The sequence below is a fragment of the Leptonychotes weddellii genome, chromosome 10, assembly GCF_054177405.1.
Source record: "Leptonychotes weddellii isolate Sample4059 chromosome 10, ASM5417740v2, whole genome shotgun sequence".
Classification (NCBI taxonomy): Eukaryota; Metazoa; Chordata; class Mammalia; order Carnivora; family Phocidae; genus Leptonychotes; species Leptonychotes weddellii.
In genome coordinates, this window is record NC_138378.1 from 49,220,645 (window position 1) to 49,248,355 (window position 27,711).

The following is a 27,711-nucleotide window of genomic DNA, read 5'->3' on the forward strand; positions in this document are numbered from 1 at the left end:
CATGTATGTATGTGTGTCTGTACATATATATACACGTATGTGTATATGTTGCTGGTAGGAATTTCCTATACCTTGACTTGAGGGCTGTACTTTAAGGAACATTTGGACATTTTTTGTTCTATTTCACCTCATATCACATCACCCATGTAATTATCCTTGCCTATCTGCAGGGAGCATAGTAGGTCCTATGCATATATATATGCAATTTTCTTCCTTCTGTTTCTTTCAGTCCAGTCCTTTGATGAAGGAACTGGTGATTGCTGAAAGACTGTATTTGCCCCTAGAACTTGAGCTCTATGGGACAAAGCTCTAGATGTGCATTAAAAATCTGCTGAAGAGAACTGAAATTGAATAAACTGTTTTACTCCTTTGAATTCTGCGTGTGACCTGATCATTTGGGCCTCCCCAGGGGGCTGCCCATCAATAATCTCTGACTTATCCTTAGAGCCTGAGCGGAGGTCAGTTTCTTCCCTTGTACAATTAAAGAGAGTGTTTCTCCATCTCCATCCCCAGTGTGTTGCAAAGAGCTTCTGCATCCCAGAGGGCTGTCCCACTGGGAACCTCTGGAGGCTAGTTCTTCAACTTGCCCAGCAATGACAATCTGATACTGGACATGCTGATGGGAATGGCTTCAAACAGGAGTGGCCAGAGCCCTCCCAGGAGCAACAGATCGGGCAGGACCAGCTCAGTTTTAGATCAACTATGAATCAGGATCCCCCAGTCAAACCCGGCACTCATCTCACCCTTGCCCTGAAATGACTCCTGACTCTTCTGAGATGAGACTGTGAGAAATGCCCCAGCCATCAGCCCCACACTGTGTGAGGTCCAGTGACTATCACCCAGGCTAGAGACCACAGATGTCACCTTTTGTGACAGTCCTCAAAACTATAGATCACTCACTAGAACCAAGGAGACAGTTGTCCTGCATTGCAACTCTAGAGCAGTTTTTCTTTCAAGAGGGCAAGAGGACCACGGGGCAAAGGGGAGTCACATGACCCATGTAAAAGGTGGGATGAGAAAGGAGACAGGAAGGGAAGGACTGGTGAGGCTCACTCCGTCAAAGTAACAAAAAGTGGAGGTAAAAGCCATCTCAGGGGCTTGAAAACTCCCTTCTGCTTATTATTTATGTTCTCCCCATGTGACCTTCCATGACCCGTCTGCTTATTTGGGGGCAGTAAGAAAGGTAGATGTTAATATAGCTTAGAAGGGAGAAATCTGGAGGACAGATGGAATAGACACCCTTATGAAAGACGAAATGTGGCCATCTGGGAACCTGAATGGAAGGAAAGAAAGAGAGAATGGGTAGTTAACCTCATTTTAGACTGAGTTGGAATCCCAGGATCTTCATCTCCACTTCTGGACATTTCCTTAAATTCAACCTTTGTCCACATGGGGAAAAGGCTGACTTTCAGGCTGCCTTTGAGCTCTGGCCCCCAAGAAGCAAGCCGACATTCTTCAAACCAGGAAGCTTTTAACAATTTATCTAACTATTTATCAGAATGTGATAGTCTTACTGAAACAGTTTCACTTGGAATGATTTGAAAGCTCTTGAATTTACTCTAAGCTTGCTATGATTGATGCTGACCTATATTCCTTCAGCAGGTGCAGAGCCTTTTGCTGACACATACCCCTTAATCACTGACCTTTCCAAAACAGGAAGCCAGAGAACATTCACTTTAACTGGATCGCATAAGGCTGGAGTCATGGAAAGAGCACTGGGTAGGCAGTTGGAAGACCTGGGTTCTTAACTTGGATTTTTTTGTGTGACCTTCAACAGGTCAGATAAACAACTCTCGTAACCTCAGCATCTTCTACTTGAAAGCAAGTAGACCTGATGGATTTTTTGGCCCCATCAAGACCGTGATCTATAACATAGTCACAAAAACCAAGGCCCTCACAATGAATTTACTTAGAGCCATATCATACTCAAGCATTGGCATGTTCAACTGAATCCTCAAACTGAAAAAAGAAAACTCCTATTCAGATTTCACAAGCTTAAATGTCATTTGACTACATCAAAATTTCAGAAAGACTCACCACCGCCCCCAGGAAGGTTCTTACTACTCACTTTCCACCAGTTCCCAAGTGGTAGTATAGACTCCATACCTTTTTCCAAAATTAAAAAATAATATGCCTAATATGTCTCCTCTAATATAGGCTTTCAGCATTTCAATAACCATCTCAACTTTCTAAGCTCTATTACAGTCAATCAGATTGAGCCTATCATTGGTGTCCTGGTGCCATCTTTTTCTGTGGTGCGGTGAATGAGCTCCACCACTTGTTCATCTTTGGAGGGAGAGGGAGACCTATTGGTTCTGAAAGTACCAGGCTGCAGGGCTAGGGCAGCCTGACCCCTAGGGCCAGCAATTGGATCTGCATTCCTTTTTACACCGCCTGTGCCAATTTTTTTTTTTTTTTTTTTTAGCAGAAAGGTAACAATTAACTTTTTGTTCTCCAAATCAAGCAGAAATAAATGGTTTAGCCAGAAAGCTACTTTAGAGGAGATAATGTGAACAAGAACGGATTCCTGAATGACTGGTTCCAAGGCCAGGCAATGGGACAAGTCAGATGGCTTATACACACCCTTTGTCGAACTTGGTACATGTTGTGTGTCAGAATGTTCCTCATGGACTCCACGTCTTCCAGGGAAAGTCTTTTGGTTCTGTGTATCCTCTGGGCCCTGGAAACATCATTGGAGGGAAGCCAAGCATTATTCTTACATCCTGGCAAGAGTGCCACAAAAGTATCAATATACATGTGGGAGTTCTAAGTTCCAGAACACATGTTTTAACATAATTTTTTCTACTGTTTTAGTAAGTTCCTGTGAAATGTCAGTACATGTGTCTTGACTTCACATTTTGAAAATATGGTTTCCTTGCCTATAGCTTTTATGTGGGAATTATTCTAACTCATTTTTAAAAAGGGGTTTAAGGTGGTTACAAACCAGTTATTTTTCCCCCCATATTTGTTATGAGCAGACACGTTGGTAAAATACAATACAAATCAATTGCTAGAAAATAAATTTTTAAAAAGATACTATAAAATTAGAACCAAACGTTTTACTGTTAGATTAAATGGAAATAAGATTACTAAGCAAGACTGACTCGTGGTTAGGTCTGCACTCATCCCACTGCGACAGGTGACAAACAGCTCATGGACAACACCATTTGCACACCACATTTTGAATAGCACTGATCTAAGGGAGTATTAAAATTCTGTGAGTACCTTTACCTTGGAATTGTCCCTTTAGGGATTTTATCGTTGGTTAAAGAAAAATGGTAAGAAACTAGAATCATATTTTATGAGGACATTTAGACTATTTCTATTCTGAAAGCCAACCCAGCTCTGAGACACTGGGCACTCTGTGAGATTCTAGAAGCAGTTGACTGCTCCCTGCCTCCGCATGACCAGCTCCCCAAGGCTTCCTTCACCATGAGCCCTCCCCCTCCTCCCCCACCCGCTGCGCCCCCAAATGGGTTTAAAAATCAAGTCATGTCCAGGTTATCAGTCAATGCACCATTGTCTTCTGAGGATTTCAAAGTCATGACATTGCTATGTGCAGAATTCTCATGTGACAAATATATTTGATTTCAATCATTTCAATCTAGTGGCAGGAATTTCTAGAAAAGGTTTCATTGTATGAATAATATATGTTCACTGTAGGAAGTAAGAACAAAAAAGAGAGAACTAAAGAAAATTAAATGCATCTTTCAATACTCTCACCTCCTTTAATATCTTGGTATAAAACCTTACAGAGTGTTGATTTCTTCTTTCCTCGCTGGAGCTCTTCTCAAGGCACAAAGGCACAAAGATGCGCCTATCTGCTTGCAAAGGTCTTAGGATAATTGATCACAGGCATCAGTAGCTATTGGTTTCAACACAGGCCACTTTTTAAGTATTTTTCCCAAACATTAGTAGCAACGTAGCCATACATAGCAAGGACATTTTGTGAGTACTTTTTGTACATTTGTAAGTACAATTGTTAAAATATTTTTAAGGACTTGGATACGGGGGATCACAGTATGCCAGAATTCATTTAGCAATCCTACCTGTAGGCTGACTAATGTCCTTTCTACAAAATCCTTGAAATCAGAGTTTCCATATCTCAGAGCTGCAAATGTCAACACTATTGATATTCAGTTACCACCCCTGGTGATCTAAACATTATTATCAGGGCTTTTCAACCTCACTATTTAAAAGTCCTTGAAATAAAATTTATTCTGATTGAGATACACCTACACATTCCCACAATCTGAACACATTCCTTTATTATGGTGGAAGCAATCTCTTGCTGAGCAGAAACAACAGCTAATCAAAAAGTTACATTTCCTATGTTCATAATGATATTCACAACCAAATAGGAAAAAACCATAAGATAATGGTAAAGTTAAACTCAAGATAGCAGTAGGTCTAACTTGGCACTCTTCCCAGTTTGTAACTGGCCACTTTGGGAAAGACTAGACTTAATTAATGTCCATTCAGGCTGTTGGCTGGATGTGTAATACAGGGATCCCAAAGGCACTATCTCGCACTGATCCACATTGAGAAGCGACAGCTATGAAATTATACAAGAGGAATTGTTAATTTAGGCAAGGTGATACCTGGAGTTTTCTACATGCCACTTCATTAGCAAAATCATCCCTGAAATGATCATATTGTGAGCACAGGAAAGATACAATCCTTAGAAAAACTGAATGTTAATAATCTCTAGGTAAAAAAAATAAAACTGTAAGCTGAGAGACGCTTGTCGCTGGAACATCCATTCAATATCCATAAAGGAAATTTCTGTCACCTCAAATAAAAGCTCTGTGGTAATTTCATGACTATGAAAATCAAACTGGGAAAATCTGAATCCAAATGTATTTAAATAAAAGTTCACATTTCTCTTAACTTTTTTTAATCAGATGCTATAATAATGTAAAAAGACGCTTCAGTTCTAAACACAACAATATAAATATGAAATCTAGTAGTAGATGTTCTATTCATGCCATGATATGAATTCCTAAAAGATCAAATATTATACCCTGGTTTGTTTGAAAGAACCCATTCTCTTGTGATAGCTTTACACACAAAATCCATGAGAAATGTATGCTAAGGCAAATGAAGAATGCGCCCACTGATTAACCAATGGGACCCAACTGCTCTTCTCTGTGTGTGGGTTCGTTGTGTCTTTTTAGAGAGGTCACCAAGATGACCAATATCTAGGATGAGTGAAGAGTGGCGCAGGAGAGGGCCTGGCTCCGCACAACACAATGTTCCATCGTGGAAGTGAAAATGGCACCAGACTCTTCATTCCAGAATCTTCGGTGTAAGAATGCATAAATGTAAGCCTCTACCTGCCAATGTGTGATCAATTAAAAAATTCTTAAACTACAATAATTTGCGCTTTTTTTTTTTTTATGACATGTTAAAATTATTTGGGAGCTTTTAAGGATGACGCTTTGAAGTTATATAGTGGTAGTCTGTTATGCCTCTAACTACATACTTCAATACCTCTTTAATAGTAACCAAATATTTTTTAAGGGTTTGACACTTTTAATCATTGGAGCCTTTATCGTCTGGTATTTCTAAAAGCTTACTACTCACTGGTAAAACGAGGTGCCTCTTATTTAAAATAATAATCCAAGTACACACTCTATCTATTCCCTAGGGTTGTTTTGAGGGTCAAATAACATAATGTCTACAAAAATAAGGGCATTCCATAGAATCACCATCTGCACTGTGCTATCGACAACTTCTGGTGGTAGTGTTCTCCTGAACTTCACAGAGTTTGGAAAGCTAACCCTCTTGTAGAACAATTGCTTAAACTTCTAAAGAAAAAAATGTATGTGCATTTTATTGTTATCATCTCATACAGAATAATAAAAAGCGAGCTGAGTACACACTTCTTTTTCCTATTATTGTATAAAGGTTTGTTTTGAAGAAATTAGCTGCTTTGATCTTGGGAGAGGAATTCCTTTTTGCTTGATGTCGTACAGATTTCTGATGAGATCAAATGAATGCAATCTAAGTACTGTTAAACTTGTATTAAATATCAGGTAAAAGAATCTCCTCTCCTAGCCCAGTTAACTAACTGGTTTGGGCTGTTAGAGGAAAAAAAGAGTTACTAACCTCGAAGCCTCTCTTACTAATCTTGAATCAATGTCTAAAAACTAATGAACTCAACAGAAAGGCTCCCTCCAAATAAAGCTGGCTTGAAAACTGCCTTGAGGTTAGAGACTGGGGCCGCTGCTTACGACCAATGCAAGGTAATACAGAGATTGCAAATATGTTTTAGCACATGACAGACTGATTCTCATCTGAGATAAGCACCCCTACATTCTTAGACCCAGAGCTCACAGAACTAGTAAGCAAATGCATTCAGGAAGTTCCTGATGGTCTAAAGTGCCTGAACCTATCCAGCCCTCCTGCAGGGCATTAACTCCCATGCACCCAGTGAGCAGGTCAAATGCCTGGGGACCAGAGGGGCACTTCTTATACTCTCCTAGCTCCCTAGACTTTACGATCGTATGTTTGTGAGAAATTTTTTTATTAATGCCATGACCGTGCTAGGGTATGAGCGCCATGAGGCCAGGGACTGTGTCTGTTTGACGTCCCTGGCACATAATAAGTGTCCACGGAACAGGGTTGGGCCCAAGATGATGCCAAAAAAGCTCAGTCAAGTTAAGTAGGATGCAAATGCAGTATTTTAGAAAACAAAGGTCAGTGCAAAAAAGAAAACAATCCACGATGAATAGAATATCCACGTTTTAAATAAAGACAGGATCGATAATACTGATTTTTTCTTCTGCCTTAGGCTCTAATATGGCTCCTCATGGCATTACCAATAAATATTTGTTAGCACATTGCCATTTTCGCATCAGAAGTTTCCTTAAAGCAAGCCACACGATGGGCAGTACCGAAACAAACAAGCAAACCACAGAAACAGTTTCACTGAGAACTAAGGCAGAAAGTCTCTGTTTACACTGAGATGCCCTCAGGGACCCTACTTGAGATTTTTCTCAGGCCTCGGAAGAAAGGAAAGGGTGTTTCTGATTCATTAGCAAGTAAGGGATGCGAGGTAACACTCAGGTATTAGTGACAATTTTATTGCTATCTGTTCTTAGCTCTTATCTCAACCTGCTTTTCAAACTGAAGACACAATTGAAGCTCATGATCAATGTCTACCTACAGAAGATGACAGGATGGAGGTGTTCCTTACCCTAAATATGTTGTGAGTAATTTTCTCAATTCATAAATTGCTTCTTTTTTTTTTAGATATTTTTTTAATTTGTCAGAGAGAGAGAGAGAGAGAGTGTGCACAAGAAGGGGGGAGGGTCAGAGGCAGAGGGAGAAGCAGGCTCCCCGCCGAGCAAGGAGCCAGATGCGGGACTCAATCCCAGGACCCTGGGATCACGACCTGAGCTGAAGGCAGACACTTAACTGATTGAGCCACCCAGGGGTCCCTCATAAACTGCTTCATGAAAGAAACCTGGACATCCTTGGTGGGGGGGTAAATTTACCTAGGTGTTACCTAGGTAAATTTAACTAGCCCACCAACCACGACACGTGTTACCACCACTCAACTCCTAATCCCAGCTAGCATCACAAGATGCTGACCGGGTCTCTCCTCCTCATACAAGAGAGAAGAGAAATAAATGCCTTACTGGAGAAATGTATATTATTATTAGTGTACGATTAGCGAAATCAAATGAACCGGGGTTGAAGGGTAGAAATTAATCAAAAAGAGAAAGTCTTGTAAACCATGCCATCATTCTATAAATTCACTTTCCCTTCCTTCCCAAGGAAAGGTGTCATACAACTATAGCATGCAACTTTTGCTAGATAATGTTCAGAAACGAGGTGAGCGTGGGCCAAAATACAAATGGCCAAGACTTAGGTCATCCTTTTCTCGTGATTCCTCCTTCAAATTTCTGCCCCTTCACTCCTAGCATTATCTCTAAATGAAACGATGAGTTAGTGCCCCTAGGAATTCTGACACGGAAAGTCCAGATCAAAGAGCATATGGGACTTACTGGTGGGGTACAGGAAAGGCTGTGGAACTGAGGATCCCAGTTTCTACCATCTCAATAGCTTGTTTCATTTCCAGCTTCTTGTACAAGGAGACAATGCTGGATTTGGGCCGGTTCTTTCGGATTAGGATTTTCCGTAAATATCTGTGATCAAACTTCTTAAACCTAAAAACGAAAACCAGCATTTTGGACATCTTTAATCTCTGTACGTGTTATGGAAGTATGTATTTTTCTTAAAACAAACTACTACCTCACTTTGTTCTGAACACCAGGATGGTGCTGAGAATTCAGTCTTGGAACACATTTAAAAAAAAATCATAGGACTTACATATATATTTTAATAAAGAAAGAATAGCCTACTGGCCTGAATACATTGAAAATCAACTAGACAAAAGGGAGGGCCAAGCTGCAATCAGGGCAGAAAGGACGCATAAGTGGGGAGCGGGGGAGGCCCAGCCCAGCTCAGCTCCAATTGTAAGAGAAGAAATGAGGGGTTGAGGCTTTTGAACAAATGTTCCATTCTAATAGCTCCTAACAGCGGCAGTGGCACTTACAGTAATACTGGCCTATTCAACCGGAACCCAATAAATTTAAATGGCCCAGTAGTTACGGTAGTTTCGCCCATTATGCTGCAGATCATTTTGATTCCTGACAATGAAGGAGGGGTTAGGGGGAGAACCCATATATCCTGACAGTCTGAATGATGGAGAAGCTGAATAGGCTAGGTGCTGATGGCCGCTGACTATTATAACAAACCTCTGGCTGGCCCATTAGGCTGAGCGGCATGTTGGCATATGGAGCCTTCAGAGCCAGCCATTTGTTTGGAGTAGGAATTTTCAACACTTCCAATCATTTTACATTCAAAGAGTAATTTGTGTGCCTGCTTTATTTTCTGGAGGGGAAAGAACTCCCAGGGCTGCTGCCTTATTATCTGGTGATTGGTCTCCTGGTCTGTGAGGCAGAAGGATGCTTTATCAGTCAAGTCTCCTCTGGGGTCAGCAGGCTGTGATTCCTTAGGATCCGTGTTTGGCTCATGCCTGGCCTGCTCTTGCTCCAGATGGGTCCACCCCTCAGCCTTCTTGTTTTCTGCCTTTCTTCAAGAGAGGCTGCTGTTCCTGTTTGTTCCTCAGTCCCCTGCATTGCTCCCCACGCATCAGGACTTCTCTGACACTCTTTACATTGAGCTCACCTTGACCTTTACTGTTCAACGCTGGTGGGTGCCCTACGTGCCACCTGGCTCCTCCCGATGTGCCACCGGGTCATTTCCTCTGAGCCCGCCCCATCCTGATCTACACCTGCATCCCTTCCAGCCTCCCTAAAGGCTTCTTTCCAAATCTCTTCCTCTTCCTTACCTGCCCCAGAGGAATGGAAGCTTCTCAGAGTCCTGTCCTCACTTAGCTTCCCCTCTCCATACCCTGGTATTATTTAACTGGACATTCTTCTATAGTCTATACATTGCACCTTGGCATTGTTATCCCCCTAGACTTGCTATCTGGAAATCTGAGAGTCACTCTTATTGTCTCTTTCCTCACCCTCTTCTCCCTATACCCCTGGCCAGTCCCCATGTCTGCCTCAGAAATAGGCCAGTGCCCCTTCTGCTAGTTCCTCATCCCTATGATTCTGAAAGCTCTGTGGTTCATTGGAAACAGAAGAGGCTCTAAAGCCAGACCTGAATTCAGTCCAGTTTCTGCTGTAGGCTACTTGATACCCTGGAGCTGGTTTATTCATCTTCAAAATGAGAAAAATAGTGCTAACACAGGAGATTCAGGAGATCATGTACGATAGAATATATGAAAAAGCTAGCATAGTATCTGAGGCTTATTTTATGTTTACAGGATGAAATTCTTATGTCCATGTGGATATCCCTTACAGGTCTCGCACCCCACAGTATCTGTCTCAAATTCAGCTTCCATATCCAACAACAAATGGTGTTGTTTGCTTTCCAAAAGCCAAGTATGGTCATGCTACTCTCCTATTTGTTTATTTCTTTTTTTCTTTTTTTTAAATATATCTTATTTTATTTGAATTCAATTAATTATCATAGTGTACCAATAGTTTCAGATGTAGAGTTCAGTTATTCATCAATTGCATATAACACTCAGTGCTCATTACATTATGGGCCCTCCTTAATGCCCATCACCCGGTTACCCCATCCCCTGACCCACCTCCCCTCCCACAATCCTCAGTTTGTTTTCTATGATTAAGAGTCTCTTATGGTTTATCTCCCTCTCTGATTTTGTCTTATTTTATTTTTCCCCTCCCTTCCCCTATGATCCTATGTTTTGTTTCTTAAATTCCACATATGAGGGAAACCATACGACAGTTGTCCTCCTCTGATTAACTTATTTCGCTTAGCATAATACCCTCCAGTTCCATCCATGTCATTGTAAATGGTAAGATTTCATCCTTTTTGAAGGCTGACTAATATTCCATTGTGTATATATACCACATCTTCTTTATCTTTCCATCTGCCAATGGACATCTGGGCTCTTTCCATAGTTTGGCTATTGTGGACATTGCTGCTATAAACCTTGAGGTGCAGGTGCCCCTTCAGATCACATTGTTTGTATCCTTTGGGTAAATACCTAGTAGTGTAATTGCTGGGTCATAGGGTAGCTCTATTTTTAACTTTTTAAGGAACCTCCGTACTGTTTTCCATAGTGGCTGCTCCAGCTTGCATTCCCACCAACAGTGTAAGAGGGTTCCCCTTTCTCTGCATCCTCGCCAACATTTGTTGTTTCCTGACTTGTTAATTTTAGCCATCTGACTGGTGTGAGGTGGTAACTCATTGGGGTTTTGATTTGTATTTACCTGATGGCCAAGTGATGTTGAGCATTTTTTCATGTGTCTGTTGGCCATTTCTTTGTCTTCTTTGGAGAAATGTCTGTTCATGTCTTCTGCCCATTTCTTGACTGGGCTATTTCTTTTCTTTTCTTTTTTTTTTTTTTTTAAGATTTTATTTATTTATTTGACAGAGAGAGACAAGAGAGAGGGAACACAAGCAGGAGGAGTGGGAGAGGGAGAAACAGGCTCCCCGCAGAGCAGGGAGCCCAATGCGGGGCTCGATCCCAGGACCCCAGGACCATGACCTGAGCCTAAGGCAGACGCTTAATGACTAAGCCACCCAGGCGCCCCGGTTATTTGTTTTCTGAGTGTTGAGTTTGATAAGTTCTTTATAGATCTTGGATATTAACCTTTTATCTGATAAGACATTTGCAAATATCTTCTCCCATTCTATAGGTTGTCTTTTGGTTTTGTCAACTGTTTCCACTAGTCTCCTATTTAAAAGTCTTCTGATTTGAGTATTCAATGTCAAATAGAATTTTATAGCATTAATGGCTGTATAGAGTTCCTTAGCCCTGTGCCATAGAAGCATATCTCTGTCTTTCCAACCTCTTCCTTCCAACCACGTCCTTCTCTCTGTGTCCAAACCATGCTGTGCTCTTTCTTGCCTTTTCATTTTGAAATATCCTGCTGTTACTGCTGCTGCTCAGCATGTTTTCCATTCTTCTTTGCCTGGTGAACTCCTCATTTATTTTCAAAATGTACTCCCATTTCTGTACTATTATAGTTCCATGTATTTACCTCTGCTCTAGGATTTCTTATATGGATCATCATTATTCATTCAGGCTCTTTCTCTCTTCTTTCCCCCAGGACCTTGTCTACTATATTGTGAGGACCTGGAATGCAATGATTGTGTCTTACTGCTCTTGATATCTGCCTTAGTGTCTGGAAAATTTGGTATAAATTTGGCTAAATGGAATAATATTAAATGATTTTTCACTGGGTGAACTATAGGATTTAGACTTAAAAAATCCATAACCTAGGGTGCCTGGGTGGCTCAGATGGTTAAGCGTCTGCCTTCGGCTAAGGTCATGATCCCAGGGTCCTGGGATCGAGTCCCGCATCGGGCTCCCTGCTCCTTGGGAGCCTGCTTCTCCCTCTGCCTCTCTCTCTCTCTGTCTCTCATGAATAAATAAATAAAATCTTTAAAAAAAAAAAAAATCCATAACCTAGGTTCTAGATTGGTAGATATTTACATAAATTAAGTTCTATTTTAACACAATGAGGACTGTCCTTCTTTTTACTTCATAAAAAAGAGCCCACTCAGGGCGCCTGGGTGGCTCAGTCGTTAAGCGTCTGCCTTCGGCTCAGGTCATGATCCCAGGGTCCTGGGATCGAGCCCCACATCGGGCTCCCTGCTTGGCAGGAAGCCTGCTTCTCCCTCTCCCTCTCCCCCCTGCTTGTGTTCCCTCTCTCGCTGTGTCTCTCTCTGTCAAATAAATAAATAAAATCTTAAAAAAAAAAAAAAAAAAAGAGCCCACTCAAAATGCAAATTGGTGTAGCCACTGTGGAAAACAGTATGAAGGTTCCTTAAAAAGTTAAAAATAATACTACCTTACAATCCAGGAAATGTACTACTGGGTATTTACTGCCAGAATACAAAAAAACACTAATTCAAAGGGATACATGCATCCTTATGTTTAAAGCAGCATTATTTACAATAGCCAAACTATGGAAGCAGCCCAAGCATCCATCGATTGATGAATGGATAAAGAAGATGTGATATATAAAATAGAATATTACTCAGCCATCAAAAAGAAGGAAATCTTGCCATTTGTAACAACATGGATGGAGCTAGAGAGTATAATCCTAAGTGACATAAGTCAGAGAAAGACAGATATCATATGATTTCACTCACATGTGGAATTAAGAAACCAAACAAAAGAAAAACAGAAAAAAAAAAGAGAAAAAGAGAGAGACAAACCAAGAAACAGACTCTTAACTATAGAGAACAAACTGGTGGTTCCCAGAGGGGAAGTGGGTGGGAGGATGGGGGAAATACGTGATGGAGATCAAGGAGGGCAGTTGTTGTGATGAGCACCAGGTGTTGTATGACAGTGTCGAATCACTCACTATATTGTACACCTGAAACTAGTATAACACTGCATGTTAACTGGAATTAAAATTTAAAAATAGATTATTCAAAATAAAATTTAAAAAGCCCACCCAAAAGCTCTCAGTTTCTCATTTAGGTGCCACTACCCCTTTCATCAACTAGACTTTTTAAGATCTAGTTTCTCTTGGCATCACCAACATCAATATGTTGTCAAGCCCTAGAGAGAAAACTTCTACTGTTTGGTTAACTCAACTACTGCTGATTCTTACATTGGCTAAATTGCTATGTTTAACTCCCAAACTCTCATCTTCCTTATCTTGAGTGCAACTCTCCTCGGGGCCACATAAGAAATATGCTGTAGACTAAAATTCAGGAAGAGAATGTGTTCTGAAATGTGAGATGTGGTGGAGAAGGGAGACTTTGGCATTTTTATAGAATCATGTAGAAAGGACCCTTGAAGGTCTTCCACTGCATCCGCCCTCCCCAATGGAGGACTGTCTTCCCCAGGATCCCTGATGATTCACCAAACTCCCTCTGTAGCCTTACGAAGCCAGTCATTCCATGGTTGAGCTTCTCTCTTCATTGGGAAACCTGTCCTTGTTTTAAACTTAGGTCTGACTGCTCTAATTTCAGTCTGAAAATTGCACTAGTTCTCTCTGACACAACCTAGCCCAAATCTATGGCCCCTCCACCTGAGAGCTCTCCATTCACAGGCTGGGCATTCCCACGTCTTCCACCTGCCTCTTCTATGCCATGGCTCCCAGGCCCTTTATATCCCTGGTCCCATTCCTCTGGATTCTTTCTAGTCTTATGCTCAGTTTCCAATGTAACATTTTGAGGTTCCTCATGCCACAAATATCCTTCCTAGGCAGCGAAACCCTCTGCCTCCTTACTTGTCTCTCACTTGGTAGTGACTCCATTGCCCACATACATCTTCAATTCCAGCTTTCAAGTGATCCATCAGCTGCCAAACCAAATACAGGAAAATAATTGCTGGTGAAACTTTAACTCTAAAAGACACACAAGGAAAGCTAATACACTTTGGAAAACAAAGGAGGTTTTAATTTCCTGGAACATGTCCTCTTTTCTATCACTCTGTTCATGTAACTGAAACTTATAATGCCTTCCATAGTAATTCAACTTAGTTTCATGATTCAGACTCTGTTGACTAGCTCTTTAATAACGCACATAACTTTCAGTGAAAAAGGATACCTGCCATTTGCTTTGAATAATATTTTTCTAGAATGATTTAGAAAATGTCTCATTACTGAAATCACATGAATGTAATAGCTAATTGTTACTTTTAATTTCAGCACAAAAGAAAAACATTGCCAGTATCCAATTTATAGTTTCTGAAAATATAATTCTACAGATATCCTAAAATAATAATAATAATAACTAACAACAATATTTACCTATTTGCCTCATTTTTAATCTGATTATTTTGTCTCAGTATTACATTTCACCATCCAAGCCAATTACACTAAATAAATTTGCTTCACCTGAATTATTTACAGGAATTTCAGAAAAAAGCATAATCTCTTCAAAATTTATGAATTAGTCTTCATAATTTAAACTTGCAATCATTGAAGTTTATGCTGACCTCTAAAATATTTTCAAAATAGACAAATACTAAATTAATTCTGAAACATTTAATTGATGTACTTTCTACCAATAATTATAACTTTATTTGAGAAAAAATAAATAAGACAGGAGTAAAGTATCTAAGTTTTATTGTCTTAGGTATATTATTTAATTTCTAAAAATAGTGCATAGAGGGTATAAAGATAGAAACAAAAATCTTCAGTCAGGTTAAAGCACTTCTTCTTTTTTTTTTTTTTAGGATTTTATTTATTTATTTGAGAGAGAATGAGCACAGGGGAGGGGCAAAGAGAGAGGGAGAAGCAGACTCCCTGTTGAGCAGGGAGCCTGACACGGGGCTCGATTCCAGGACCCTGGGATTGTGACCTGAACCAAAGGCAGACGCTTCACCAACTGAGCCACCCAGGGTCCCCAAAGCATTCCTTATTTTAAAATGCTTGCTCCTTATCCCCATCTGTTGAACATTTTCAAATGGCCTTGAAAATTTTTGGTTTGGGTTTAGATGACTTTGGCCATAAAATCCAGGGCTGATTTTGAAAGACTTCATCAGTTTCTCCAGCATTAGAATCATGAACTTAGAGGGATAAAAGAAACTTAAAAATTATCTGGGACAATCATCCCCTCAGAGCCTGAAGCTCCTGTACAGCAGCTATGCCAAGTGTTCCCAGTCACTGTTTCTACACCTCCATCTCACCTTTGGGTGTGCCAGAGGAGAAGCAATTGCCAGAATGCTCTTCATTAACTGAGCTGAAGTCTCTTTCCCCCTGTCTTCCATGTATTCCTTCTCATTTTTATTCCCTGGAGCCATACAGAATGGCATCCCTCTAATATTGTATTGAACTTAAACCAACAGGTAGAAACCATGCTCAACTTCATTTTCATCTTTGTCAGAATTGAATGTTTTCACTGAAAATTGCTACTAGGCTATATCTGCAGAAGTAGTAGAAGTCTTTACCCTTTCCTAATGAAAAGTTCAGAAAAAGCAGAGGGTCCCATGTTCCATAGGAACAATGATTTCAGAAGAAAATAGGGCAATTATGAGCATTAGTTATGGTGATCGTTTTTTTGAGGTGTTATCTAGGCAAGGCCAGTCCCCAGGTATTATTAACACTAATCTAGATGTTGCTGTGAAGGTATTTAGCAGATATGATTAAAGTCCATAATCAGTTGTCTTGAAATCAGGAAGATTATCCTCGATAATCTGGGTGGGACTAGTTTGATCAGTTCAAAGGCCTGGAGAGTAGAACTGAAGCTTCCTTGATGAAGAAGAAAATTCCAGTTGTGCACAGCAGTTGTGGCTCATGCCTGAGAGTTCTGGTCTACCTTTCTTGAAGGGCTGTCATACAGTTTCTGGGCTTGCCTAGTCAGCCCCTACAGTAGGTAAGCCAATTCCTTACAATGAAGCTCTTAATATATATCTCCTACTGGTTCTGCTTCCCTGTTGAACCCTGACAGGAACACTGCAAACTTGAACCAAATGGCAAGAAGAAAAGATAAAATGAAAGTGGGGGTTTGGACCCCAAAGTTCTACAGGCTATAAACAGGCTGATCAAAGGAATAAGCTGAAAACACAGGCCATCTTTCATAAAAAAGAAAGGATGACTCCGAGGGTGGAGTTGAGAACCCAGAGGGTGGAACCCATATTGGAGTTCCAGTCTGAGGGAACAGAGGCTGTTCCCAGGCCTTGAAACCAAGTAGTTTTTCCAGTCATTGGAAATGACTCCCTTTTTCCTTCCATTTCCCCTCTTTTTGAAAGGGAATATCTATAGCCCTTGTCCTATGACTGCCCTACCAGTGTGTTTTGGGAGCAGGTAACTTGTTTCTTGAGTTCCACATGTTCACCATTGGAGATGAGCTGTGCCTCAGGATGGATAATACTCAGAGGCTCAACCATCCCTGATTTAGATGATTGAGATGATGAGATTTGGGACTTTTGAGGTGATAAAATTTTGGTGAGGTTTTGGTCTTTGAGTTGACACTACAATGGATTGAGACTTTGGGGACGTCAGGATAGAGTTAATGTATTTTGCATGTGGAATAGATATGAATCTTTGAGGGGCAGAGAGCAGACTGATAGGCAGAATAATGCCTGAAGATGTCCACATTCTAATCCCCAGAACCTGTGAATACGTTAGTTTATATGCGAAGGAAAATTAAGATAGTAGTTGGACTTAGGGTTGCCAACCTTAAGATAGAGAGAATATCCTAAATTAGCCACATGGGCCTAATATAATCATAAAGGTTTCTAATGTGGAAGAGGAAGGCAAAAAAGTTAGTATCAGAGTGATGCAGCATGAGAAAGATCTGAGCGGCCATTGCTGACTTTGAAGATGGGAGGGATCCATGAGCCAAGGAATGCTAGAGGCTTCTAGAAGCTGGAAGAGGCAAGAAAACAGATTTTTCCCTAGAAACTCCCAAAAGAAATAGAGCCCAGCAACATCTTGATTTTAGCCCAGTGAGACCCATTTTGAACTTCTGACCTACAGAACTATAAGATAATAACTATGGTTTTTCAAGCAACTAAATTTATGGTAATTTCCTACAGCAGCAATCAGAAACTAGTACAGTTACTCTTGATCTAGCTGGTGAGGAAAGAGACTATGTTTAGTGATGTGTACACAACATCTCATCATTTAGCTGATAGATTACTCCTACCGGTGACAAATGGAGAACATCTTATTAACTTACTAATTATGACAAAGAGATAACTTACACGAATATGAAGCTCTTCGTTGATGGATTCTTTTTTATTGGTCTTTTTAACATCCAGGTACCTGACCAGTGGGCCAATTGTGATTCCCTAGACCACAAATGACAAAATAAAGAGTTCTGTTGTAGTGAATATTGTCATTATAGAAAGTAAGTCTATTACCCAAACTATTAGAGCTTCCAATTTTCATATCTTTGTTTTGTACTAGCTTCTACTGGATAAATGCTCCAGTGTTTACTTTAGTTCTTATTTAAGTCTTTTAAATTCTGCAATGAAAATAGGCATTACTTTAAAGCAGGAATTTAGTGTCATCCCTTAAAATAACCTCATTAGTTTGCTGAGAAAAAAACTCCAGCTAAAATAAAAACTCTTGCTATCCAGTACTAATTGGAATCTTGTTTTCAGTAAAACACACTAGAGTAACAATCATTCACCTGCTACCCAGGAATATTTTGATAAATATGTTTTATTAATTAAAAAGCAACATATTTTAGAGGTTAAAGGATGAACACAAACATGACCTAGAAGTTTTTGGGAATTTAGTTTGACTATTGAGCATATGTTGAAAAATTAGATAAAACATCCCTTTTTTGGTACCATACTAATTTAACACATCATCCTGAAAGAATCTACTTATTTCAGATATGAAAGAAATCTACTGACCTGAATAAATACAGTAAAATATATAACTACTAGAGTAGCAGTGACAAACATTTTCTTCCTAGGAAAAAGAGACAGAGGAAGCAAAAATGCAAGTGAAAAACTTCCAGCTCCTCGGACACCACTGTAGAAAATTATGCACTGGTCCTTGATGGAGAAGGGGAAAGTCCGAAACTGGTTACTGACATAGAAGAGAGCAAATACGCCTAGAAAGGGGGAAATACGTATTAGAGCAAAGGGTCATGAATGGGTAGATATACAATGCTAGTGAACCCGAGTCGTGTGCATGTGCCCGCAAAACAACGCAACCTAATTTCATCACACCCATGATTGTCCATCCCAAACAAAATATCTTACAAAACTTCATTTCTTGGGGCCTGGGTGGCTCAGATGGTTAAGCATCTGCCTTCGGCTCAGGTCATGATCCCAGGGTCCTGGGATCGAGCCCCACATCGGGCTCCTGCCTCAGAGGGGAGCCTGCTTCTCCCTCTCCCTCTGCCTCTCCCCCTGCTCATGCTCTCTCTCTATATATATCTCTATGTCTTAAATTAATAAATAAAATCTAAAAAAAAAAAAACAAAACTTCATTTCTTGAGTAGTTGTGAACAGTAGTGCTTCAGGTTATTAGCCTCCTAGCTTTTGTGTGTGTGTGTGTGTGTGTGTTTAAAGTAATAAAATCTTGATACTTTCTGATATAAGACATGGCATATATATTCTAATCTATACTCATAATTTTTGTTCTGCCTTTCAAAAGTAGGTAGAGCAAGGGTATTACTTGGGGGATAGAAACATTTTTGTCACCTCATGTTCTCAATGAGCAACCAAAGGAGGTGTATAATTTTAAACATAAGAGGACTCTTTTAGTGATTGTGGTCTCTGCTGGGTAAGCAAAACTTTTGTGGTTGGTTTGGTTCTTCTTGAGGTTCAATGCAAACAAGAAAGTTGGCAAGGGCTCAAAGGAGGGTTTCTTACTATCAGTAAGTGGAAGGTGGAGGGTGGCAGAGCTTGTTTAAAACACAGAGGTGTTTTCTACCACACTGATTTTCCATCCCTGAGTGGCCCACACGACCTAGCTTACCACCAATGCAGTGCTTCCTGGTGGAAAAGGCCCTTCACTAAAGCTCTGACTAAAGAGGAGGTTTTACTACAGAATAAAGCTCAGTATCCACGTGTGACTTCTAATCACACAGACTTCACAGCAAGCAACCTTTGGTGACAGGCACATGGATAATGTGAGAGACGGTAAAATCTAAAATTTTTCATTTTGTTTTTTGTGTCCTGGCTCCTCCACATACTAGTCATGTAACCTTGGCTAAGGTTCTGATCTTTTCATGTACTCAGTCTCTCTGGAGGAGATAATGGTAGTATTTACCTCAGGAGGTAGATGGAAGGTTTACATAAATTTAATTTCTATATATAACAGAAATCAGGGACTTTATGTTATAAGCCTTCATGAGTGTGAACTACATTAGCCAACGAGTCAGGCTGGGCATGAGAAGAGACTGGGAGGGAGAACTGGATTCTGACAGCTGGCTCTGTCCCTCACTGTGACATGGCCCAGTCAGCCATTCTCTCGGTGACTCTCCCCTCAGCTAGAATATGAAGGAGTCGGGTTGGAATGTCACCAAGGGCCAACAATGTTGAGGTACCCACCATATTAATCCTCTCTTAGATGGTTTATACTCCTGTTGGCTGGGCTGAAGTTCAGTAGTGTTACTTCTCTTGACATTAGAGAGTATTAGAACTGAAGGGAACCTAGGAAATTTGTTCATGCCTCCCATTTTGTGGTTGAGGAAGAAGATTTTGAGTATAGCTAGTTATTAGCAGTGCTAAGATTTGATTTGAAATTATAAATTTATATTATTAAATAACAGTTTCCTCAATTCTTTTCTCCCCAAGAAAGCGAACAGGCACATATATTCAGAGCTAGTTTTATGAATGTTTTAATATTTCTGCATTCTTATTATTCTTCCCAGATTTAAAACCCACCCTAAATTAATGTAGAATTGATATGTTCAAGGTAAGTTCTCATTCATTTCCCCTAATTTCTCTTTAATTGTAATTGGCTTGAAAATATTGATCAAAGTCAACTAAGCAAATGCTTCAAATCCTGCTCAAAATCATTTTAAAATAAAACTGCTTCTAATCAAAAGCCAGCACATATAATGTAGTTCAGTACTTAATGTTCTTGCTAGCCCCAGAAACATAAATGTACAAGATAAATAAGCAGCCATTAGTCAAGACATCTCACTTTTTTTTTAATTAGGCATATTTTATAGGGGTAAAGTCAGTTACATTATAGAGTTGCCTTTACTGATTAATAATAAGCACTTTTAAAAATAAAGATTTACTTCCTGGTCCTTGGTTTTCTATACATCAAACTCAACGCTCAACTAAAACCACCTGTATGTTTTAAGGGAATGTTTTCTAACAGTACCTGCCTTATATAGACTACACTTAGTGAGATCTCACTTTTCCTGTAATACAAGTGTAAATACTCACAGTGTATAATCTATATCTGATTTAAGGTGCAAGAGGGTAAAAATTGACAAAGAAGTGAAGAGCAAGGGATAAATTTACTGAGTTATATTTAAATGTGTAAATGTGAAAGTTCTCTCTTCAAATAAAAAAGAAAAACAAACTCCTTGCCCCAGCCTTGCTTCAGTGCACAACCTTACCAGCCTCTGATTGCTCTGAACGGAGTGAGGGAGCACACAGACAACATTCCTGGTCACTATGAGGTGCCTATACTCCCCTAACAAGTCAAACCAGTTAGTGTCCCTTCACTACTTAGGCTATTACATTGCAGAAAGAGATAAGAAAAATTTTAAAAAGCAACAGGCAGGGGCCTCTTTGGGTCCTGCTGTCTCTTACTAATGGCTCTCCAGATCTGGCAGAAGACCAGGGTGAAACAGATGAAAGCCCAGTTCCACTCATGGTTCTTCCCAATGGTGGACACGCCCATGAAGATGAAGATCAGGGTCTCGCTGACGCTGCTCAGCATCTTCATGAAATACTTGATGGTCGTGTAGGATGTTTGGGACACATTTTCCTCTACATACTTTTTCATTGTTACCGCACAGGCCGTGATTCTGCAGATGGAACAGAGTCTCAGGAGAAGCCACAAGATTTTGCCCCTCCATGAAAAACTCTGTACTGGAGATGCCAAAGATACATAGGTCCTGTTTTTATCCAGAGAGAACATCTTCTCCATTCCCCTTTCCTTTTCCCCACAGGCTTTCTTTTTTCCTCTTCTCCCTCCCCAAAGGGTTTGCTCAAGTTGAGTGTGTTGGGAAAGGTGGGCATGGCATGGCTTTCTCACAAGAAAATGGTATCAACCATGCACAAACCCAAAGCAGAACTGTTTCTGGAAAGAATAATCCAGCGAGGCTCTCATTTCCACCACCTGAGCAATGTTTCTTACAACAATTTAATGAGATATTTTTCATTTAATATGTTTTTGTTCTAGAGACACTAGCAAGTCTGGTGGGGGGCAGTTGAGGGCAGGGGAAGAGAAAAAACTGCCTTGTCTAAGTAATTTAGATCACTTTTCGGGTGGGACAATAATGAGTATCTAGATTTTATACTATTATATTTAATTAAAATAGGTATTTCTATACAGTAAAATTAAATATTTCTGCCTGAGTAGCTGGGTATGAGCATAATACCATAGAGAAAACAACATGACTAGATATAGCAAGCCAAGTTAAGAAGCCTCATTCCAAAATATAAGGAAGGATAAATATTTACAAATATTTTCATTAGGAAAAAAAATCTGGACTTCTGGTCTTATCCCATCTACCTAGTTTCATTCCACCCCAGTGTCATGTGATTTAAGGGAAATAGAAGAAGGCAGAACTCAGGAATGACAGTCCTTCATGGCATGCCGCCCTTTACCTTTAAAATAATGAATTTTTTAAGGAAAAAAAAAGCTATTGAAATGAGACTTTAACCTTGAACTTCTAGTTCTTCTCTGCATCAGCTCTTCTGAGCCTTTTAAATTGACCTTATAATTGCTCTGCTCTGCTAAGGCTGTTCAGGAGAAGAGCAAATTCAAAGGCTGGGGAGAACATTTGTTTGGCAAAGGCCCCGAATCGGATTTTACAAAAGTTTAAAAAGCCTGAATCCAGCAACATCCTTGCAGATTAGTGTCAGAAGTTCTGCCTTTTGCAGATGCTAGTCCACACCGTGTGGTCCTGCATTCTCTTTTATTGCTATGAGAGTTGGTCCTTGGTTTGTACTCACGCCAAGATGCCAGAGAGGTAGAGTGTCTCCGCAGCTAAGTAAGACAGATAACTGAACATGAAGACGATGAGTGGTTCGATTGCAGAGATATTCTGAGTGAAACGTGTGATAAACGCAGAAATGAACCCAAAAATGACGCCGAAAAATACTCCCCCAACCCCCACAATAATGAATCGGGCACATCCAGCCAAAATGTCGACAGGCTCTATGTCTTCAAATTTATGCATCTTTGTGAAGGCAATTAATATATTGTATAAGACCTAGACAAAAAGAAAATGAAAGAAAAGAAACATGAATTCAAAATGAGAAATATTTGACACACAGATTCTTAACTTTGTCTAGTTGAGTAATACACAACAGTGAATTACACGACCATAAATATTAATATGGCTAATACCTAACTTTAAAATTATTCCAAATAATTTGCTCTTATTCGTTTACACTGGGTAAGAGTCTAATACAGCTTTCAGTCACTGAGCACCTACTCTGCGCCAGTCTCTTTGCGAAGCTGTGTCAGTTATCAACTTAATTTCCTCCCAGCTCCGAATGTGCCTTTCAGTACGGGCTCTATAATAAACAATGGAATTCCTTCAGCAGAATTTTTCTCCTTCAAGGGAGCCGCATGTTACAGCTCTCTCAGCAGAGGGCGCTGAGGGGACATTGCAGGAGAAAGGGGCTTTCCAGCAACTTCCGGTGGGCGGGGCAATAGTCAGTCAGGTGATTGGGAGGACTTCCGATAGGTCCTTTGAGGGGTGGGCAGAGGCCCTGGAGGCAGTTGGTCTGTAACCTTACAGCTTTGACAGGAGATAACTTGTCCATGGACCTCCTGACATGGAAAAAAGAAGCCCTGGCATAGCCCTCATGCAGCACGCCTGTCATCGAGGGTCCCCCTGAGCAGCCTTCTGTGTGTAAACCCTCTCCTCTCCCCTGTCCACGCAGTCTGCTCCTGGGAAGGCCCTTGCCCCCTCCTAAGCCCAGGCTCCCACTGCTCGCCTGGTGCCACCAACTACTGAGGCACTTTCCCTGCCTGCCTTCCCTAGGGTGGCCTATTGTTTGCCGAGCAGCTCCAGACCAGCTCTTCTGGCTAAACCACACAGCTTCTCTGCTGCCCAGTGGTCCATCCACACCTCCAGGGAGATCTGAACCCCTTTCAAGTTTGTTCTTTGAGGGGGGGGAACCATCCCTCAGCCTTAGGGTACCAGGAAGAGTTCTCATGTCTTACAGCTAGTCCTTTGTTACAGTTGATCATTTTGATATTAAAATTTCTCTGTTTAATCTACTCTCTCTCAGTTGGACCCCACTTTGCATATATGTCATCTCATTGAATCCTCCAAACCACTCGAACCCATGTGATACACACTCCCAATTTTCCTGCTATTTCTCTACTTATTTCAACATGTATAAGAAATTACGGTGGGGGCACCTGGGTGGCTCAGTTAAACATCTGAATCTTGATTTTGGCCCAGGTCATGATCTCAGGGTTCTGGGATGAAACCCCACTCATCATGGAGTCTGCTTGTCCCTCTCCCTCTCCTCCTTCCCCCACATGCGCTCTCTCTCTCTCCCTCTCTCAAATAAAGAAATAAAATCTTAAAAGAAAAAGAAAGAAAGAAATTACAGTGATCTAGGGATCACTACTTGATGTGCTTGGCAGCCCAGAACTGAGACTGAACTTCTGAAAAGTGGCAGCTGCCGCACAGTTAACAAGATGCACAAAACAGGTAAAGTAAGATTTCTGAGGAAATTGAAGACCTTTGAGGATATTAGGCCCTGATGAGTCCTGATAAACCACAGCATATACCTATTGGCCTTTGTTTGCCTATACTAGGAAAAATTGGGAAAAAAAAAAAATCAGAACAGGAGCAGAAGCTAAAACTCAAGGAAATGATTATCTGCTGTATGTGGAACCACAGGAGTGGATGGACCCTCCAGAATAGTTAGGTCTCTACCCATTCATTTCTCCGGCTCACACTCTGCTCTCACCCTACTTCTGGAATGATCCCTGACTCTGCGACCTGCAAGGCTTGCCCAGGCCTGAGCCTCCTGTGTGACTCCAACTTCTCCATCCCCAATTTGTTTTTCTTACTGAGACACTCACCTGTGTTCTTCAGGGTGCCCTGACAGCATTTGGATAGCGGCCTTGGCTTCACCCATGGGGCTTACCAGACCTACTGGCTGCCTTGTGTACACACTGACCCCTTGGCCGTGGTCTTCAATCTGCCATTCCTTCCCCAGCCCTTTTCCCTGTCCTGCCGCCTCCAGATCTGCTCTGTGAAGGGCCTCTGCTGACCCCCCATGACATCACCTTTATGATTAAAGTTTGTTGTTTTCTGATGAGATGGTCAATGAAGAAGCCTAGGCTGGCTTCTTGTTATGTTCACGATCATAAACTATCAAGGTACATTTAAAGCAAAGCCCCACTTCATCTCATTTGCATTTTTTTCTAAGGAGTGCCTCACATTTGTTTGAGTGAGGTTGTTCTCCAGCAGCAGAAATAGAACAAGCAGCTAGTCTGTGGCAATGAGTGTCTCTGTTTATGGATGCCCTAGAGTTGCTGTATAAACTGTTAATACACTTTGCTATCCATTTCTGGGTGGAGATCAAAAATTTTATCCAGGGACACTGGGTGGCTCAGTTGGTTAAGCATCTGCCTTTGGCTCAGGTCATGATCCCAGGGTCCTGAGATCGAGCCTCACATCGGGCTCCCTGCTCAGTGGGGAGCCTGCTTCTCCCTCTACCTGCCACTCCCCCTGCTTGGGCTCTCTCTCTCTCACTCTCTCATTCTCTGACAAATAAATAAATAAAATCTTTAAAAAAAAAAAAGAAAAGAAAATATATTTTTCAAAAAAAAATCTTATCCAGCTCTACACAAGGGTATATGTCAGTTATATCTCAATGAAGCTGGAAGGAGAAAGAAAAAAAGTTAGGCAATATGGGATTTGCAACAGGTTTTAAATTTCAATTGGTTTATCTGAAAACATTTTCAGCAGAATTTTTTTTTTTAATTTTATTTATTTGAGAGAGAGAGAGCGCAAGAGCGGGTAGGGTCAGAGGGAGAAGCAGACCCCCTGCTGAGCAGGGAGCCCGATGCGGGACTCGATCCCGGAACTCCAGGATCATGACCTGAGCCAAAGGCAGTCGCTTAACCAACTGAGCCACCCAGGCACCCTTCAGCAGAATTTTTAAAAAGTTTATGGCGTGTAGACAGAATTCTTCTTGAGTCCAGTAGTTAACATGTAATTTCTCCTACTTTTATATTTAATTGTATTTCTGGAGATGGGAGGTAGGGGCTGGGACAGGAGCCAGTGATACCTGGGGCAGGATGGGTCCTTGGGCCCATATCATGTCCTTCCCTGGGAGTCTATGAAATGCACCTTTGTACTACATCTCTGGAGGATGAATTGGTGTTCTTTTTTCCTAAGAAGAATTTAAATATTCCATTCTTTCAAGTTTTACATATTTAGCTGGTTGCTATTATAACTATGGGCATTCCAAAGAACACACACAACTTGCTTATACTGCAACCAACACTTAAATACTGTTCTCGGTTCTGGCCCTCCTTCCATGGCCCTCCCACACCAAGCAGGATGCACCTAATCTGGCCCCATGTAGAAAATTTCTTTCTTACAATGATACCTCAGATCTTTCTCCCTGCCTCCTTCTCTTGGAAATCTATTCTATTTTTTCTTAATCTGGTTTGGTTCCTTAGGTGCCAAATATAGCTGCTCATTGGGAAAATGCTCTTGTCTGGCCTCACTTTTCCCTACAGAGCCTCTGGACTTGAATTTCCTTTCTGAATCACAGACTTGTATATCACCTTCTTTAAGATAGGGTTTGGGGCACTTGGGTGGCTCAGTCAGTTAAGCATCCAACTCTTGATTTGGGCTCGGGTCATGATCTCAGGGTCACAGGATCCAGCCCCAAGTCAGGCTCCACTTCCACTTCGGTGCTGGGCGTGGAACCTGCTTAAGATTCTCTCTCTCTCTCTCTCTCCCTCTGCCCCTCCATCCCACTGCACACACGTGCTCTCTCTCTCAAAAAAGATATTAGGGTTTTGCTACAAGATATTGCAAGAGTGGTGACTTTTCACATTTAGTCTTTGTATACCAACTTACGTAGAAGGAAAGTTAAACAGAAAAAATTCAATTCAAAAGGTAACAATAAGTGGGGGAAAAACCCCCACAAATGTTTCTGTTTTCCCGGGAATTTGTTAGTTAAAAGCTGAAAGTCACTTGTTGTTTTTGGGTTTCCCTAAGAATGGGTCTTAAAATATGATGTTACCTCTGTGTATAAGGACTTCTCATGCATTCACAGTATGCCATTTTACAGCCTCCAATTTTGTTCCATTTAATTTTCCCTTAAAGATCCTTTTGGACTTTTTTTTGACTCTTTGATATTGCCATGATGTTACGGAAATGACAATGTGTTGTGTGGTTTCCTGTTCCTGCATGACCCTCACAGCTGTGAGCACTTACCTTTAAATGGAAACTTCAGTCTCTACATCCTCTAGCCTTGGAAATGATAATACCTTTAGTAAAGAGAATTTCAAAAAGAAAAAAATCTTATCCAGTACAGAATGGCTTTGGCTTTGGAATACGAGTTGGCAGAAAGGTCAGTCCTTAAAGTAGCTCGGTTGTCACCACTCCTCACGTAAGAATCTATATCACTAATGGACCATGTTGGATGGGGAGAGGAGACATGAGGAGGGCGTCCAGTAGCCACTCTGCTCACAGGTCCAATGCACCTCCCCTCCCCAGTGCAGCTTCGTCACATTGCCCTCTGTATGAGTTTCCTAGAGCTGCTGCAACAAAATACACCAAACTTGGATGGCTTAAATCAACAGAAATTTATTCTCTCTCACTGCCCTGAAGGCTAGAAGTCCACAATCAAGGTGCTGAGAGGACTACACTCCATTGAAGTCTCTAGGATAGGACAGTTCTTTGTTCCTTCTTGGTTTCTGGTGGTTGTTGGCAAACCTTGGTGTCCCTTGACTTGTGGACATACCGCTCTGGTCTCTGCCGTTTTCTACATATGTCCTTCCCTCTGTGTCCCCTCCTCCATGTCTTCACATTGCCTTCTTACAAGGACACTAGTCATTGGACTATGACCCACATCAATCCAGTGTGAGCTCATCCTAACTAATTGTATCTGCAAAGAACTATTTCCAAATAAGATTACATCCTGAGGTTCTGGGTGGACATGAGTTTTGTGGGAAAAATATTCTTTCCAGTACAGCTTCTATAACCAAAATGACCTTACAATGAATTAACTTGTATTATAGACTAGCAGATTTTCATTGTACATCTCAGGCTACAACTTGATTTTGAATTTCATAAAGTCTTAAACTGTGGCTTTCCTCCGGATGGATCCATTTTATTTCTTTAGAGAGCCTAGGACACATGTTTTCCATATCTGGATTAGTTCTTGCTTTTTTTTTTTTCCTGTTTTTTATTTTTTATTTATTTATTTATTTTTTTATTCTTATGTTAATCCCCATAAATTACATCATTAGTTCTAGATGAAGTGTTCCATGATTCATTGTTCGTGCACAACACCCAGTGCTCCATGCAGAACGTGCCCTC

At 40.8% G+C, this 27,711-nt stretch overlaps 1 protein-coding gene across 1 annotated transcript in view; it reads right to left on the bottom strand.

The window, feature by feature from the left end:
• Positions 1-27,711, bottom strand: part of SLC9A4 (solute carrier family 9 member A4) — a 52,561-nt gene that overhangs the window by 11,558 nt on the left and 13,292 nt on the right. The window contains exons 3-9 of the mRNA XM_081833333.1: positions 22,130-22,389; positions 20,759-20,976; positions 17,888-18,090; positions 17,228-17,314; positions 13,806-13,876; positions 8,016-8,177; positions 2,584-2,680 (exon numbers count right to left, since the gene is read on the bottom strand). Coding sequence (XP_081689459.1) covers positions 2,584-2,680; positions 8,016-8,177; positions 13,806-13,876; positions 17,228-17,314; positions 17,888-18,090; positions 20,759-20,976; positions 22,130-22,389 — 1,098 coding nt within the window. The remainder of the gene's footprint in view (positions 1-2,583; positions 2,681-8,015; positions 8,178-13,805; positions 13,877-17,227; positions 17,315-17,887; positions 18,091-20,758; positions 20,977-22,129; positions 22,390-27,711) is intronic.